Consider the following 13,027-nt stretch of genomic DNA (forward strand, 5'->3'; position numbering starts at 1 on the left):
GCCCCAAACACATTACACACAGGTCGTGTGGATCCCCACCCGTGATGTAACGAGGGCAGGGAGTGACACATCGCCTGAACTGACTCGACATTCTTTTTCGTTTTCTTTGACACACACACAATAAATGGACATACAATATCACACAGAGCGCTTTGTGAAGACACAGAAGCTAGTGACTGTTTGGTCCGGGCATGCTTTATAGCTTCCTGGTCGATGACGTCACCCGCCCGTGACGTATCGTCCCGCTATTGGACTGATTACACAAGTGCTTCATGACATGGCACGCAGAGGCGTCCCCTAGCGTTTCGACGCAGCTCGAAGTTCCCTCGAGATAGGGAACTGGCTTTACTGACGAGATGCGCATTAAAGCAGCACTAGGTAACTTTTCAACCTTCATAATATATTTTTTAAGACTCTTGTGATGATAAATCGACTTACGATAGGTTGAATGACACGTCTGCCATAGCCTGATGGGGTCTGTATCGTTTTTAATCGTACTTTTAAACTTCGGGTTTCGGGTAGTAACCCGAGAACAAAACGAACTACAACATTCGACTGCTTTACGGCATATACGTCACTTCCACCAACACCCACACTTCCTTAAATTCAGACGTGCAAGCCCAACTTTGTTCGTCGGATAATATAGTCATGTCCGAAGCAGCAGAGACAAATAAGAAAGAAAAGGTTTTGTTGGAGGAAAGCAATAAGAGGAAACGAAAAAGTGATGGGATTAAAGGCAGGACGAGGATCAGCATTGGACCAGTGTTTGCTCGTCGGCGTGAGCTGAAGGAGGCGTGCCCGACCGATGCTGTCCTGCTTGTTACGGTGATTACCTACCACTCAAACATTGAACTGAAGTATCATATAGATTCTGTAAAACGGTAACCAATAGACTACTATAATGACGCTGGCTTGTAAACGTGAGCATCGTGATTATTTGGCGTTTGAAAAAAATAAAATCCATGAAATGATATTCATATGACATGCTGAAACATATGCCACTGACTGTAACGTTACCTGAGATGAAGACATTTCACACGCGCCGCCAGAAGAACACCTGCCTGTGAACTCCTCTTGCAGTGTTCAGGGGAACTGTTAGTGCTGCACCAACCCGCGGTGCCACTTTTATGAAGTTATTTGGCCCGCTCCGCACCACTGTATATATTTTTACAACCCGCCCCGCACCCACGACCATTAAATAGACATACGGGGTCCGCGGGTTATGAGACGACCCACGCATCACTAGTTCAGGGCTATCAGGGTTGTCATGTCAACAAATGCATGCGCGATGGCATCCCCTGTTGTAGGATGACAGAGCTTACGACAGTAGTTGAGGACATTATTTTTTCCAAATTGTAGGGGGACCCCGAGAGCAAAAGTTGCCAAGTGCTGCTTTAAGCCTAGTTCAGACTGCACGATTGTCAAACTCGTCGGGTCACTGCTCTTTTCACACTGCATGACTATCTGGGGTATCATTCAGTCACTGCTGTGTTCACACTGCACAATGGTTTGATGACAGAGGAGTTCACACTGCATGACTGAACAAGAGGAAGAATCGCGGACAACTCTCTCTCTCTCTCTGGTGCGCAAACTACGTTTCCCAAACACATGTGCGATGTGACAAGTAAACAACGCAAGATCACACACACGTGCGTCAGACCGGAGTTATCGCGCGACACCTGGAATTGTTATTAAAAATGATAAACTGCACAAAGTTTGCTTCAAATTGTATGTGCGCTGATTTGTAGAGAAAAAGAAAAAAGATTATGGCGGAAGAAATTGTCGGAGAGACAGAGGGAGCCAGGATTGCGTTCTGCAAAGACAGTTTGAGGTAAATAAACAATTTTGTAATGTGCTGCTGCTGTGGCTGGATGTGCAAATGTTTGGCCTTTGTTTCTGTTTGATAGAATTGTAAATATATCTATTAAAATACTGATATTCTGCTCTATAACTCCTCCCTGAACCGCCTGCTGCCCTGTATCTCACTCTCTCATTGGCTGTCGGTGTTATTTTCAGTCAGAACGCTATTCACACAGCAGGAGTTTCAATCGCCGACAGGTCCAGATATTTAGCATGCCAAATATCTCACCGGCGTCAGCGACTCGTCGGCGATTCTCTCTGATCGCGTCTTTGATTATTCACACTGCGTGATTGTCACTCGCGTGCACGAGCACCGATTTGCCTGTGATCACGGGCATTTGTCGGCGATTTCACAAAACCTGTCGGCGTCTCAAAATCGGGGCAAAAACCGGGCAGTGAGAACTAGGCCTTAATGATTGGCCGATCGTGATCGTAACAGCCCTACATTTCAGTAATGAATACAATGTAGACTTAATTGTTTGGCTGAATCAATTCTATTTTCCTACAAACCTTCCTCCTCATTGTTAACCCTCGCAATCGCCTCAATAACAGCCCTATCATATTTATTCGCCTATCCAGTGCTGAGCTTCGATGAAACTTCACGAGACCGGCGAGATGCTTCCACAGGGTGGGAGATACGCGGCGTGATTGACAGCTTTGACACCAAATGGATAACGTGAAAATCAGATGCCATGATTTCACAACTTTTCATTGGTCATTTAGATATTTAGATAGCCATTTAGATATGTGAAGCATACTGTATACGGAAATGAATCTGGACATTCAATCCGTCGAAAAATCTTAAAATCGGCAAAATGGACATACATGGTTTTCATCGGACAGCGACGATATATATATATATATATATATATATATATATATATATATATATATATATATATATATATATATATATATATATATATATATATATATATATTATAATATATAAAGAGAGAGAGCGAGAGCGAGAGAGAGAGAGAGAGAGAGAGAGAGAGAGAGAGGGGGGGGGTGACTAATGACTAAATAAGAAGAAAAGTCACAGTATTTTTTTCAAATTGGATTGCTCATGTATGAACCCTTTAACGGAGAGGGTGAAGATGTTGGTTGATGTTTCAAATCTTCTGCTTTGTTTGCTAGATTTTTCTTGGCAACTTGTTTTTAATGCATATTAATTGATCATTTACAGTTATACATGATTTGATTTTCTTGTCACAGCTGTTTTGTAATACCATGTTTTCAGACTTTTATCACTCAACCACACTGGTCAGTAAAGAGTATTTATTGGACTGAATATACAGGAGTCATTTACACTCTTATGTTGTTCAGTTTTTAATATGTTTGAATGTTTTCAAATGGGATAACATCTGGATATTCCTCAGCAGATTTCAGTGTTAGTTACTGAGGAGAAGGAGGAGGAGGTGGGGGCACAAGGTCTGGAGGGCCCCTGCAGAGACGAGGTGGAGGGAAGGGGCAGATTGGATAAACAGAGGGGGGTATTTTTACAAAGCCATGGCAAGGGAATTCATGCTGCCCCTCAGAAGCTGATTCTGGAAACCCGGAAGGGCCTTTTGGACAGTGGTGTGCATGTTCTGGATGGCCCCTTTGGTCGGGTGTTTTGTCCTTGTGGTCATGCCCTGCATGTTCTGGACGGCCCCTTTGGTCGGGTGTTTTGTCCTTGTGGTCATGCCCTGCATGTTCTGGACGGCCCCTTTGGTCGGGTGTTTTGTCCTTGTGGTCATGCCCTGCATGTTCTGGACGGCCCCTTTGGTCGGGTGTTTTGTCCTTGTGGTCATGCCCTGCATGTTCTGGACGGCCCCTTTGGTCGGGTGTTTTGTCCTTGTGGTCATGCCCTGCATGTTCTGGACGGCCCCTTTGGTCAGGTGTTTTGTCCTTTAGGTCATGCCCTGCATGTTCTGGGCGGCCACTTTGGTCGGGTTTTTTGTCTTTTTGGCCATGCCCTGCATGTTCTGGGCGGCCACTTTGGTCGGGTTTTTTGTCCTTGTGGCCATGCCCTGCATGTTCCGGGCGATGGGGGTGATCATGTCCTGGTGGATGTCCTGGACGGCGGTGGGGTGGGTGCCCATGGAATTTACAGTCTTTCTTTGACTGAGCGGGGTGTTGCATTGGATGAGTTAAGTTCTGGAAACAATTAAAGCACAATACATTACATAGCCAGAGAGGAGAAAATAACTGGGTCTTACTGTTTCAGTTTAAGTATGTTATTGAGAAGGATACCTGAGCTTCGTAAATTTTACATTCTACTTCTATGTTCTGATCACCAAGCGCAGCATTTCCAACCTTAGAGGACTTACAGAACCCATATCGCTAGAGAAAGAAAAAGAGAAAGAGAGATGTGATGGAACTGAGGGACTGAATGAAGCTGCCGACTGTCAAGGGAAGACACTACAGGTGAATGTGGTGAAAAAAATGTACTTGCAGATATCATTATGATTTCCCCAGTTGATTAATCACAGTTCATTAGGAAAGTTTTGTATTACATTACATTAAATTTTCTAAAATGCTATTTAAATGTTTAAATAAAGTGTTATTTACTAAAATATACACTTATTTGCATAAACTTCCGAGAAAATCTGAAAGCTTGATAAAGCTAGATCAAAATTGTTGTTTAATTTTTAAAATACTGTCAACAGCCATAAACACGGTTGGTCTGGAAGGCGTAGACGGAGCTTCTGGCTTAGGGTGAGCTAGGGACTCAGAAGACCAGGGTGATGCCAAAGAAGGTGAGGACAAAGTAGGAGCCAAAAGGAAGGAGGAGCCAGTTGGAGCCAAAGGAATGGATGGCTGAGGCACAGCCAGAGGCCCACAAGTCTGCAGTAAAACCAGGATGACAATGGACCAAGGCATAGCAGGAGGAATGAGGGCGTTCAGTGAAGCCCGAGAGATGATGGACCACGGTGGAGCCCAGGAAGCATGCAGCCAAGTTGGAGTCAAAGGTTTGACAGACTGAAATGGAGTCATGGGCTCTGAGGCCCAAGGTGCAGCAGGGGAATCTGCCTCACGGGATAGAGTTGGGGAATAGAACTGAGGTGAAGCTAGAGACCTAAACAGAACCAGTGGAGACAGTCGATCCAGGGAACTGGATGGAGCTAGCAGAGGGAACAGGACTGGCTGGCAAAAAGGAGCAGGGGGCTGGGCAGGATCATCTATCATACAGGACAGGCAGAGGAGGGAAAAGTTCACAGGACCACAAATCTATGAGTCAGAGTCAGCCACTGCTGGCCCTAGGGTGGACTGGGCAGCCAGCCCTGATAGCAGGCTCTTGGTTTGGGATGGACAGTGTGGCTGGATCTGGTTCCGTAGCAGGAATAGGCTCTAGTGTGGGGTCCATGGCAGGGGGGAGCATGCCTTGGACTGCTTGTTCTAGTTGGTATTATAGACAGACAGAGGGAGTGGTCAGGATAGTGAGTGAGGGAATGAATGGTTGGTATGTCCATCACTATTTGCTTTACTTTTTTTAGGTTGGTTCTTCTGTAATGACTTAGTTAACATGCATAATGGAGAAGATGGATGGATGAGAAGTCTTCAACAGTAGCCTAAATCTTTATAAACAAAAGCAGAACAGGTGTTCTCACAAGTATAGAAAATTAGACAGATGTGTAAATAATAATGTAGCTGTAGAAACCAACACAGTAACTAATGGAACCAAAACTAAACAGAGAAGAGAAACAGGAACCAAAAGAAACAGAATATCAAAATAATAGTCCATGGAACCAACAATCTACAGACACAAATATATCAACTATAATTAAATAAACTTATATTTGTGTATTTTAAATGTTTTCTTTCCACTAGTCTGACATAAGTCATGTTTTGGGAGCAATTTAGCCCAAAACCTCAAAAGATAATGGTCTTATCTGTAGTGTCTCACCTTAACTATAGCAGTTAAATAAATTATAAAGTAATGAACACTAAACACTAAAATTATGATCCAAGTTATTCAACTAAATATACAAATAAAATTAATTAATTAGGTCCTATTTAATTCTATAAACTATAATACTGAACTGCCAACATTGTCGCTATATGATAAATTAAAATAAGCTGATAACATCACTCTTTTCTCCAGAACGGCTGTACAGCCAAATCTAATTTTGTTGCAATATTGTCCTGTTTGACACTGTGAAGCTGCTTCGAAACAATCATCATTGTAAAAGCGCTATATAAATAAAATTGATTGATTGATTGATTGATTGATTGATTGATTGATTGATTGATTGATTTATTGATTGATTGATTGATTGATCGATTGATTGATGAACACTTACAGCCTGATCCCCACATAAAGCCTTGCATGCTTCTGGATTCTGGGATGCTTCCTTTGTACAGTTTGTCTCCATAATGGCAAATTCAGCAAAGAAGCTTTGACCTGAAAACATCCACTAAGAAAACAGAGAAAAATTAGTATGCAAACCCTTTGCAAGCAAAGAACTTTTAAAATATAGCCAGTTTATTTTTGAAAACATGTTTCTAACTAGAAAAGAACGTTTGGGGTGTGAGTTAGAATACGAGTCTCAATAAACAACCCATTCTCACTCCCAGGTGTCAAAATCCGAAGCATGTCCAAGTGCTTTCACAATAAAGACGCTAAAGGTGCCCCTTGGCGTCATTTTTCGATGCGCTGGGTGCTCCATTCATTTCAATAAGAAACCTTTGGCGTCATACTCAGACCCACTGGGTATGGGAATATTATCGTCATGGTGAAATTTATTTTTTGATTTATTTATTGAAATTATTTATTCGTTTATAATTTTGTCATTATGACATGTTGGAGTGTGCTTCTCAATTAAATCAGCAAGCATAATTTAATTTACATTTATTTTATTTACGCTATTTAGACACGTTTTCACATGTAACCTAATCCCAGGCCATCCCTAAACCTACCCATTAGTGTGAACATGATATAAAACACAGGATATAACATACGACTGCATCCATAAGTTATTCAAAACAGTTAAATAATCCAAGTTTTCTGAGGCCAAACGATTGATTTGCAGGAAGAAAATCCCCAAAAGCGATAGGCATCTCCATCCGCCGAAGATCATGAACACATCAAATTTCAAATATTGCCGCCCGTTACGTGAGATTTCATAGTGAAATTGCATTGGCTCTCGTATGTCTTGTGACCAATTGCGTCATTATGTCAGCATTGATTGTAAAATGTCATTGGCTCTTGTGTGTCTTGTGACCGATTGCGTCATGCTCAAGAGTCTTTTGAATTATTTGAATGAGATATGAATGAGTTCGTTCACAGGGCAGCGGGATCATCATTGCAGCGATTAAAACATCAAGATCAACTCTGTTCTTCACATGAAGATATCGTATGACTTCAGAAGACTTGGAATGCAACATGAGTTAATACTTTTATACTGTTTTGGTCCGTTTTTGCAATAAATACTTGTGACGGTACATTTATTTGCCTCTTATGTGTTTTATATTGTTTAGATATGGGTTTAGGGTAGGAGTTGGGTTAGTTGCTCCAAATTATAAAAGTAGCCTTTAAATATTAATAAAATCATGTGTGGTCATGTGTGAGAATTAAATGCGTCTGTGTATGACGCCAAAGTTTTCTCATTGAAATGAATGGAGCACCCAGCGCGTCGAAAAATGATGCCTTGGGGCACCTTTAGCGTCTTCATTGTGACGGGGAAGGCACTTGACCATGCTTCGGATTTTGACGCCTTAGGAGTGAGAACGGGTTGCGATAAAAGAGATCAAACACTTGTAAGCAAGATAAAATGAGATGGATGCTTTGGCAAATGTGTTTTTATCTCACACTTGCTTTTCTTAACACTATTGTATAGCTCTAGTGTAGGTGGTAGGTTTTTGTTTTTTGTTTTTTGTTTTTGTTTTTTTCAAACATGACAGAGCATTTCTCTGTTGCAGGACAGTTGATGTGATTTCACAGGTCAAGGCAAGACACGTGTGTAAGTGAGAAATGTACTACTAATATACTATGTAAATATTGATTTACATTAGTTGGAAAGCCTTTTTGACATTGTGTTGGATGATAATATTTTAAATCTCCAAATAAATTTTGCTAATTTTGACCGGCACTGTGACTTGCACATAATTTGCCCAGGTTTAAGTGAAATGTAATTTTTTGTGTTTGATGGTGGAATCTGCCGCTACACACATATCTGCTAATGTACGGAGAATATTCAAGCTTCACACAAGTTTGAAAGAAGTCACCTGTGTTCTGATCCTTCCCACTTCCATCAGTTTAAAGTAAGACGCATGACTGGATTCTTTGTTGAATTTCTGCAGGGCAGTTTGCACACTCTCGAGACCCTTCGGCTCATGCAAGGGCAGTAGACTGGGGCAGTCAGGGCATTTTGTCACAAGTATTTTATGTGAAGCTGGAACAAAATACAAATATACAATCACTTAGTGAAATGTAACTTAATTTGACTTTGCATTATTATTTTACAGGAGTTGCATTGCCTAATGTGTGTACTCTGAGCTTAAATATTACTGTGGGTTCTTTGAAAGGCTAGATTTTGACCTGGGGCCAATAATAAAAGTGTCTGATGAAGAAAAATCATTTTATTGATTTTCTTTTACAGCACCTGGTTCAGTGTCACAGATGAAGCGCTTCACGGCTGCTTTTCTCTCAACACTGGAGACAGTCACATTACATTTTGCCGTCACTTTCTTCAAAGAGAACATTGAAAGGCTGTTATATGGATGTACAACTCACAGAAGTCACTCTATTCAGAGCAATAAAAGGCAGTATATTCGAAATTAGAGCCTGGGACATCTAATGTTCAGCTCACCGTATCTGTTTCCCTTCTAGCACTACACTCATCTAAAGGTTTGGGATCGACAATGTGGCATTCGGTTTCCTCTAAGGTAATTCCCAAGATCACCTCACATGGATCAATCTGCACAAAAATAAGAAAGTTTGCACATCATACAAATCTTTTTTTCTTTTGTTTTGCTCTTCGTTATGTACACTAAAACACTCTCTTTTGAAACTCTGTTAACATCCACAGTCCTAAAATCGTACCTTCTTCTCTGCACTGCGACTGTCCAGTGAGACAAATTTGAATTTGTATCCATGGCGGTGATGATCATTAATGAAGCGCTCGGCTGCTAACGCAGCAGTTTTGTCCTGATCTTCTTGGCACTTGTATTCCACATCGCTGTCTGCCAGGAGGCTGGCCGCGTGTAGAGCCGAGACTAAAGCTGCTAATATCACCAGCTCTCTCATACTGCACTCTTCAACCAAGAAAAAGTTCTCCTCTTTTGTGCAGACCTTTATAATATACACCGTAGGGAGATAAGCAAACAATTTAGAGCCAGAGATGCTTGCCAATGTAAATGATTTCAAAAAACAAATATAAACGAGGGACGTGGGAGAGGATAGTTAACTCAGACAAACTATAAGCTGAAATCACCATAACTTTGAGGTTTTTTTAGAATTAAAGTGCATTGAAAAACTAGCAAATAGCACACTGAATTATTTACAACTTCGAAAAATAATTTATTGTGTAGCTTGTGTTTGATTAATAGGCGATTCTGTAGTTACAGATGCTGTCACTCCAATATATGGTTTAACACTTTATAACTAATATTTACAAACCATTTCATTTTTGTAGTTTTTGCATCTTCAGTGCAAATCATGGATACTAAATATTGTTTTATAATTTACATTAAATAAGTTTCATTCACTTGATGTCAATTGTTTTGGTACACAAAAAAAAGGCTAAGGTTGTCATCTGATTAAAAACAATATTAAATTGTTCACACACTAGTACTTGTAAAATAACTGCAATACATTGCACATAAATATCTGTTGAGTAAAGTTCACCAAATTATAGTCAATTCAAAAAACCAAATTGTGGCAGACTTGTGCATTGAAAAGGTGAAACAAAAAGTGGCTTTATAAAGTTTACTTTATTTCCATTTTCTTCAGTATATGACTGTCCATGGTCATCTATTTTGCAATCAAGCAATGACTTTGGATTTGGACTCATGGGGGAGGTACTTGAAGCTTTAGTTGTTTGGATGGTAGAAACATGACTTAATACAGAATATTTGTATAAGGCAGACTTTTATTTATATGAAAGTTTCTTCCTTATTGTGTGTGTGTGTGGGGGGGGGGGTCAAGTTTTTATGTCTATGTGTTTCTCATGTTTTAATTAAAAAATGTGTGTTTAATGAATAGATAAATAATATAATGTACTATAACTGTGGTCACGATTATTCATGAGACCATTCGATGCATTATAAGGTCTGTTACAAGTGCATAATTACTGAATTGAAATCCTTTTATAATGCATTAAATAAAAAGGCTTCAAATAAAGCGTTACTAAATGCTTTTCTGAGTAATGTGCATTCATGTTCAACTGTTATCAATCAGGTGAGTGGTTGTTTGAAATGTAAGGCGTGATATTTCCTGCAGATGCCATAGGCAACCACTAAAAGTCGTACCCCATAAAATAAAAAAATTAAAAATTCCCCTCCAAAAAAAAAGGGGGAAAAAAGGATATCTTGAAATATAAAAGGATATTTTTCAACATAAAATTGTGTAAACTGTTTTTAAAACATTGTTTAATGATGTGAATTGGCTGTATACATATAGTCTTGCTTTTGAGATTTTTTTTTTTATAGTATCTTGAAATTAAATTCATTTACGAAATCTGTCAATGGGATTACTGGCTCCCAGTTCTTTTAACTTGTAAATAGATATTTGAAATATGATTAACCTATGAATATGGAAAGATTGATTAAACAAATGTTCCAGATTCAGAACAAGCATACAGTTTTATGTATAAAATTGATACACAGTAAATACATACAATGTACATAAAACTATACAAAATACTTATTCTGTATAAGTGCAAACTTATATGGGGCAAAAAAACAAAACAGAAAACAAACAAACAAACAAGGATATTATTTGTGGGGGTGTTAAAAGTGAGTGGTCAGCACTGACAGATGAAAAAAAATCAATTCTTTAGTCAAACTGAGTAGAGTAAAGGTAAAGTTCACCTCCGAACAGCCAATGAAAAGTGGGGCTCTTGCATAATTTGGAAGGCAACTATTTGCTAAACTCTGGTAAACATTAGCTGCTGTTACTTTGTCCATGTGAGGGTGGGCTGCCTTATTAGCCTCACTTTTATTTGATGCAATTAATCAAAATCCATTTTGATCTAACAATTTAAATGGCTCATACACCATAAATACTATGGTAAAATAAAACATATATGATCATGTCATCTTAATACAATGAGTGATGTTGACCTATAAATTTGTCACTGTTGGTAGCAGGCAATGATGATTGTGGGAAGTGCTGCAGCATTCACTTTAATTTCAAGAACAGACAAAAATCATCACAAACGCAGTAATAACAGGAACATGAAAAGAACAAGAACAACCAAAATAGTAATGACGTGAATGATACAGTTTTTATTTACAAGCAGTTCAGTGTGGAGTTTCCAAAAGGTAAGCAAGTCTTTCATAGAAGATCATAACGCTTAGTTGGATGAATAACAGCTCTTATATTTGGCAGGTGGCTGGCGTGGCGGATAAACAGTTCAAACAGTTCAAACAGTTCAAATGCAAGGACGATGTGGCAGTCCTCCCAGGTGATGGCCAGGGAGGATTATTGGAAATGTACACTCCAAAAAAATGCTGTGTTGGGTAAAATATGGACAAACCCAGTAAACCCAACAATTGGGTCTGTCCATTTTTGACCCAAAGACTGCTCAGGTCAATGAGGATTGTAAAAAATTACCAATATCCCATACAGGATTAGTTTTTAAGTTTGTGTTGTCTGTGTGTGTTAGCCCGAAGGAGAAGAATTCACCTTCATTTATATAGCGCTTTTTACAATACAGATTGTTTCAAAGCAGCTTTACAGTGATAATGTAATTAAAGAAAGAGAGATTGTTTTGGCTGTACAGCAGCTCTAGAAAAAAGTTATTGTCCAGCTAAAGTAAGTTTTTGATTGATTTCATTGGTTAAAGTGGGCTGCAACCATCCGGAACTCACAACAATTAATAAATGAAAAGATTCATTAATATCAATGATAGTGCGAGTTATTTTTACACACACACACACAAAAAATTTGTGTTCACCGTCAAATTGCAGGTACTCCTTCTAAAGGAGTCCTTCCGCATCAAATCAAAACATAATATCACTCCCTGGCCCAGCCTTCACAAACCCGCTTCCCGACGTTTTGTTCTCAGTCACGGTTCTCTTGTCTGATTTTAGTGCATCTACGCCGGTTCACGCATGCAGACAAAGTTGTTGTGTTTACAATTGCTGTTCTAGCCAGAGCAAGAGGATGTTGCAGTGGAGTCAAAAGTCGAAGGTAAGCTAATGTCAAATTTCCATAATTTAAATGACAACAAATACAACTTAAAGAAGGAATAAGGCTCTGAGTTAGACTATTTGCAGGGCGGTATGGCTCTAGTAGTAGCTAGCAGCTATCTGCTAGTCAATGACAAACATTAGGCTAACTGCAAGGTAGTTGGCTAGCACTCCAGCTTGTCACTATTGGCAGAGACAAAAATGTCCATTGTTTCCAAATTGGAAAACACGTTGGTAATGATAATTTCTTCATAACCTGATTCTTACAGATGAAGGTGGATGGAAATTAGAAAGGATGGATCACTGATTATTCTCAATGGTAAGGATTGGTCTGCTGCCTAAACCGAACAGGAAGAAAATGACCCTGAACTAGCTGATTGTCTAAGTAATTGTTTTTGATTTTCTTTTTAAATCAGGCAATAGATAGCCTATGAAGTCTACCTAGAATTGTCTTTGTGATGTTTTGATAATTAATTGAACAATACAATTAATTTTAAAGTTTTAATATAATTTTAGGGACCCACTTTATATTAGGTGGCCTTAACTACTATGTACTTACATCAAAAAATAAGTACAATGTACTTGCTGTGCCCATATTGTATTGCAAAACACCTATGCTGATATTAAGGTAGGATATGGGTAGAGTTAGGGACATGGGTGGTGGTATGGATGGTTAGGTGTAAGAGAAGTGCCAACTGTTTAATTACAAATGTAACTACAGAAATTAATTACAGACGTAATTACATGCAGGTATTTTTTATAATGTAAGTACAATGTAAAAACATGTAGGTACACAATACCTGCATTGTATTAAATGATTAATTAC

The 13,027-nt window shown here is 39.3% G+C and overlaps 1 protein-coding gene across 1 annotated transcript; it reads right to left on the reverse strand.

Moving 5' to 3' along the window:
- Nucleotides 1-3,126: 3,126 nt before the first annotated feature.
- Nucleotides 3,127-9,124, reverse strand: ahsg1 (alpha-2-HS-glycoprotein 1). Its single transcript, XM_067416322.1, has 7 exons — nt 8,891-9,124; nt 8,658-8,765; nt 8,451-8,535; nt 8,074-8,240; nt 6,150-6,263; nt 4,099-4,188; nt 3,127-4,002 (listed from the first exon to the last, which is right to left on the reverse strand). The coding sequence occupies exons 1-7, from the start codon at nt 9,092-9,094 to the stop codon at nt 3,259-3,261; spliced, it is 1,512 nt and encodes a 503-aa protein (XP_067272423.1). The 5' UTR covers nt 9,095-9,124; the 3' UTR covers nt 3,127-3,258.
- Between the last annotated feature and the right edge of the window lie 3,903 nt (nt 9,125-13,027).

Source organism: Pseudorasbora parva, chromosome 14 (genome assembly GCF_024679245.1).
Source record: "Pseudorasbora parva isolate DD20220531a chromosome 14, ASM2467924v1, whole genome shotgun sequence".
Taxonomy (NCBI): Eukaryota; Metazoa; Chordata; class Actinopteri; order Cypriniformes; family Gobionidae; genus Pseudorasbora; species Pseudorasbora parva.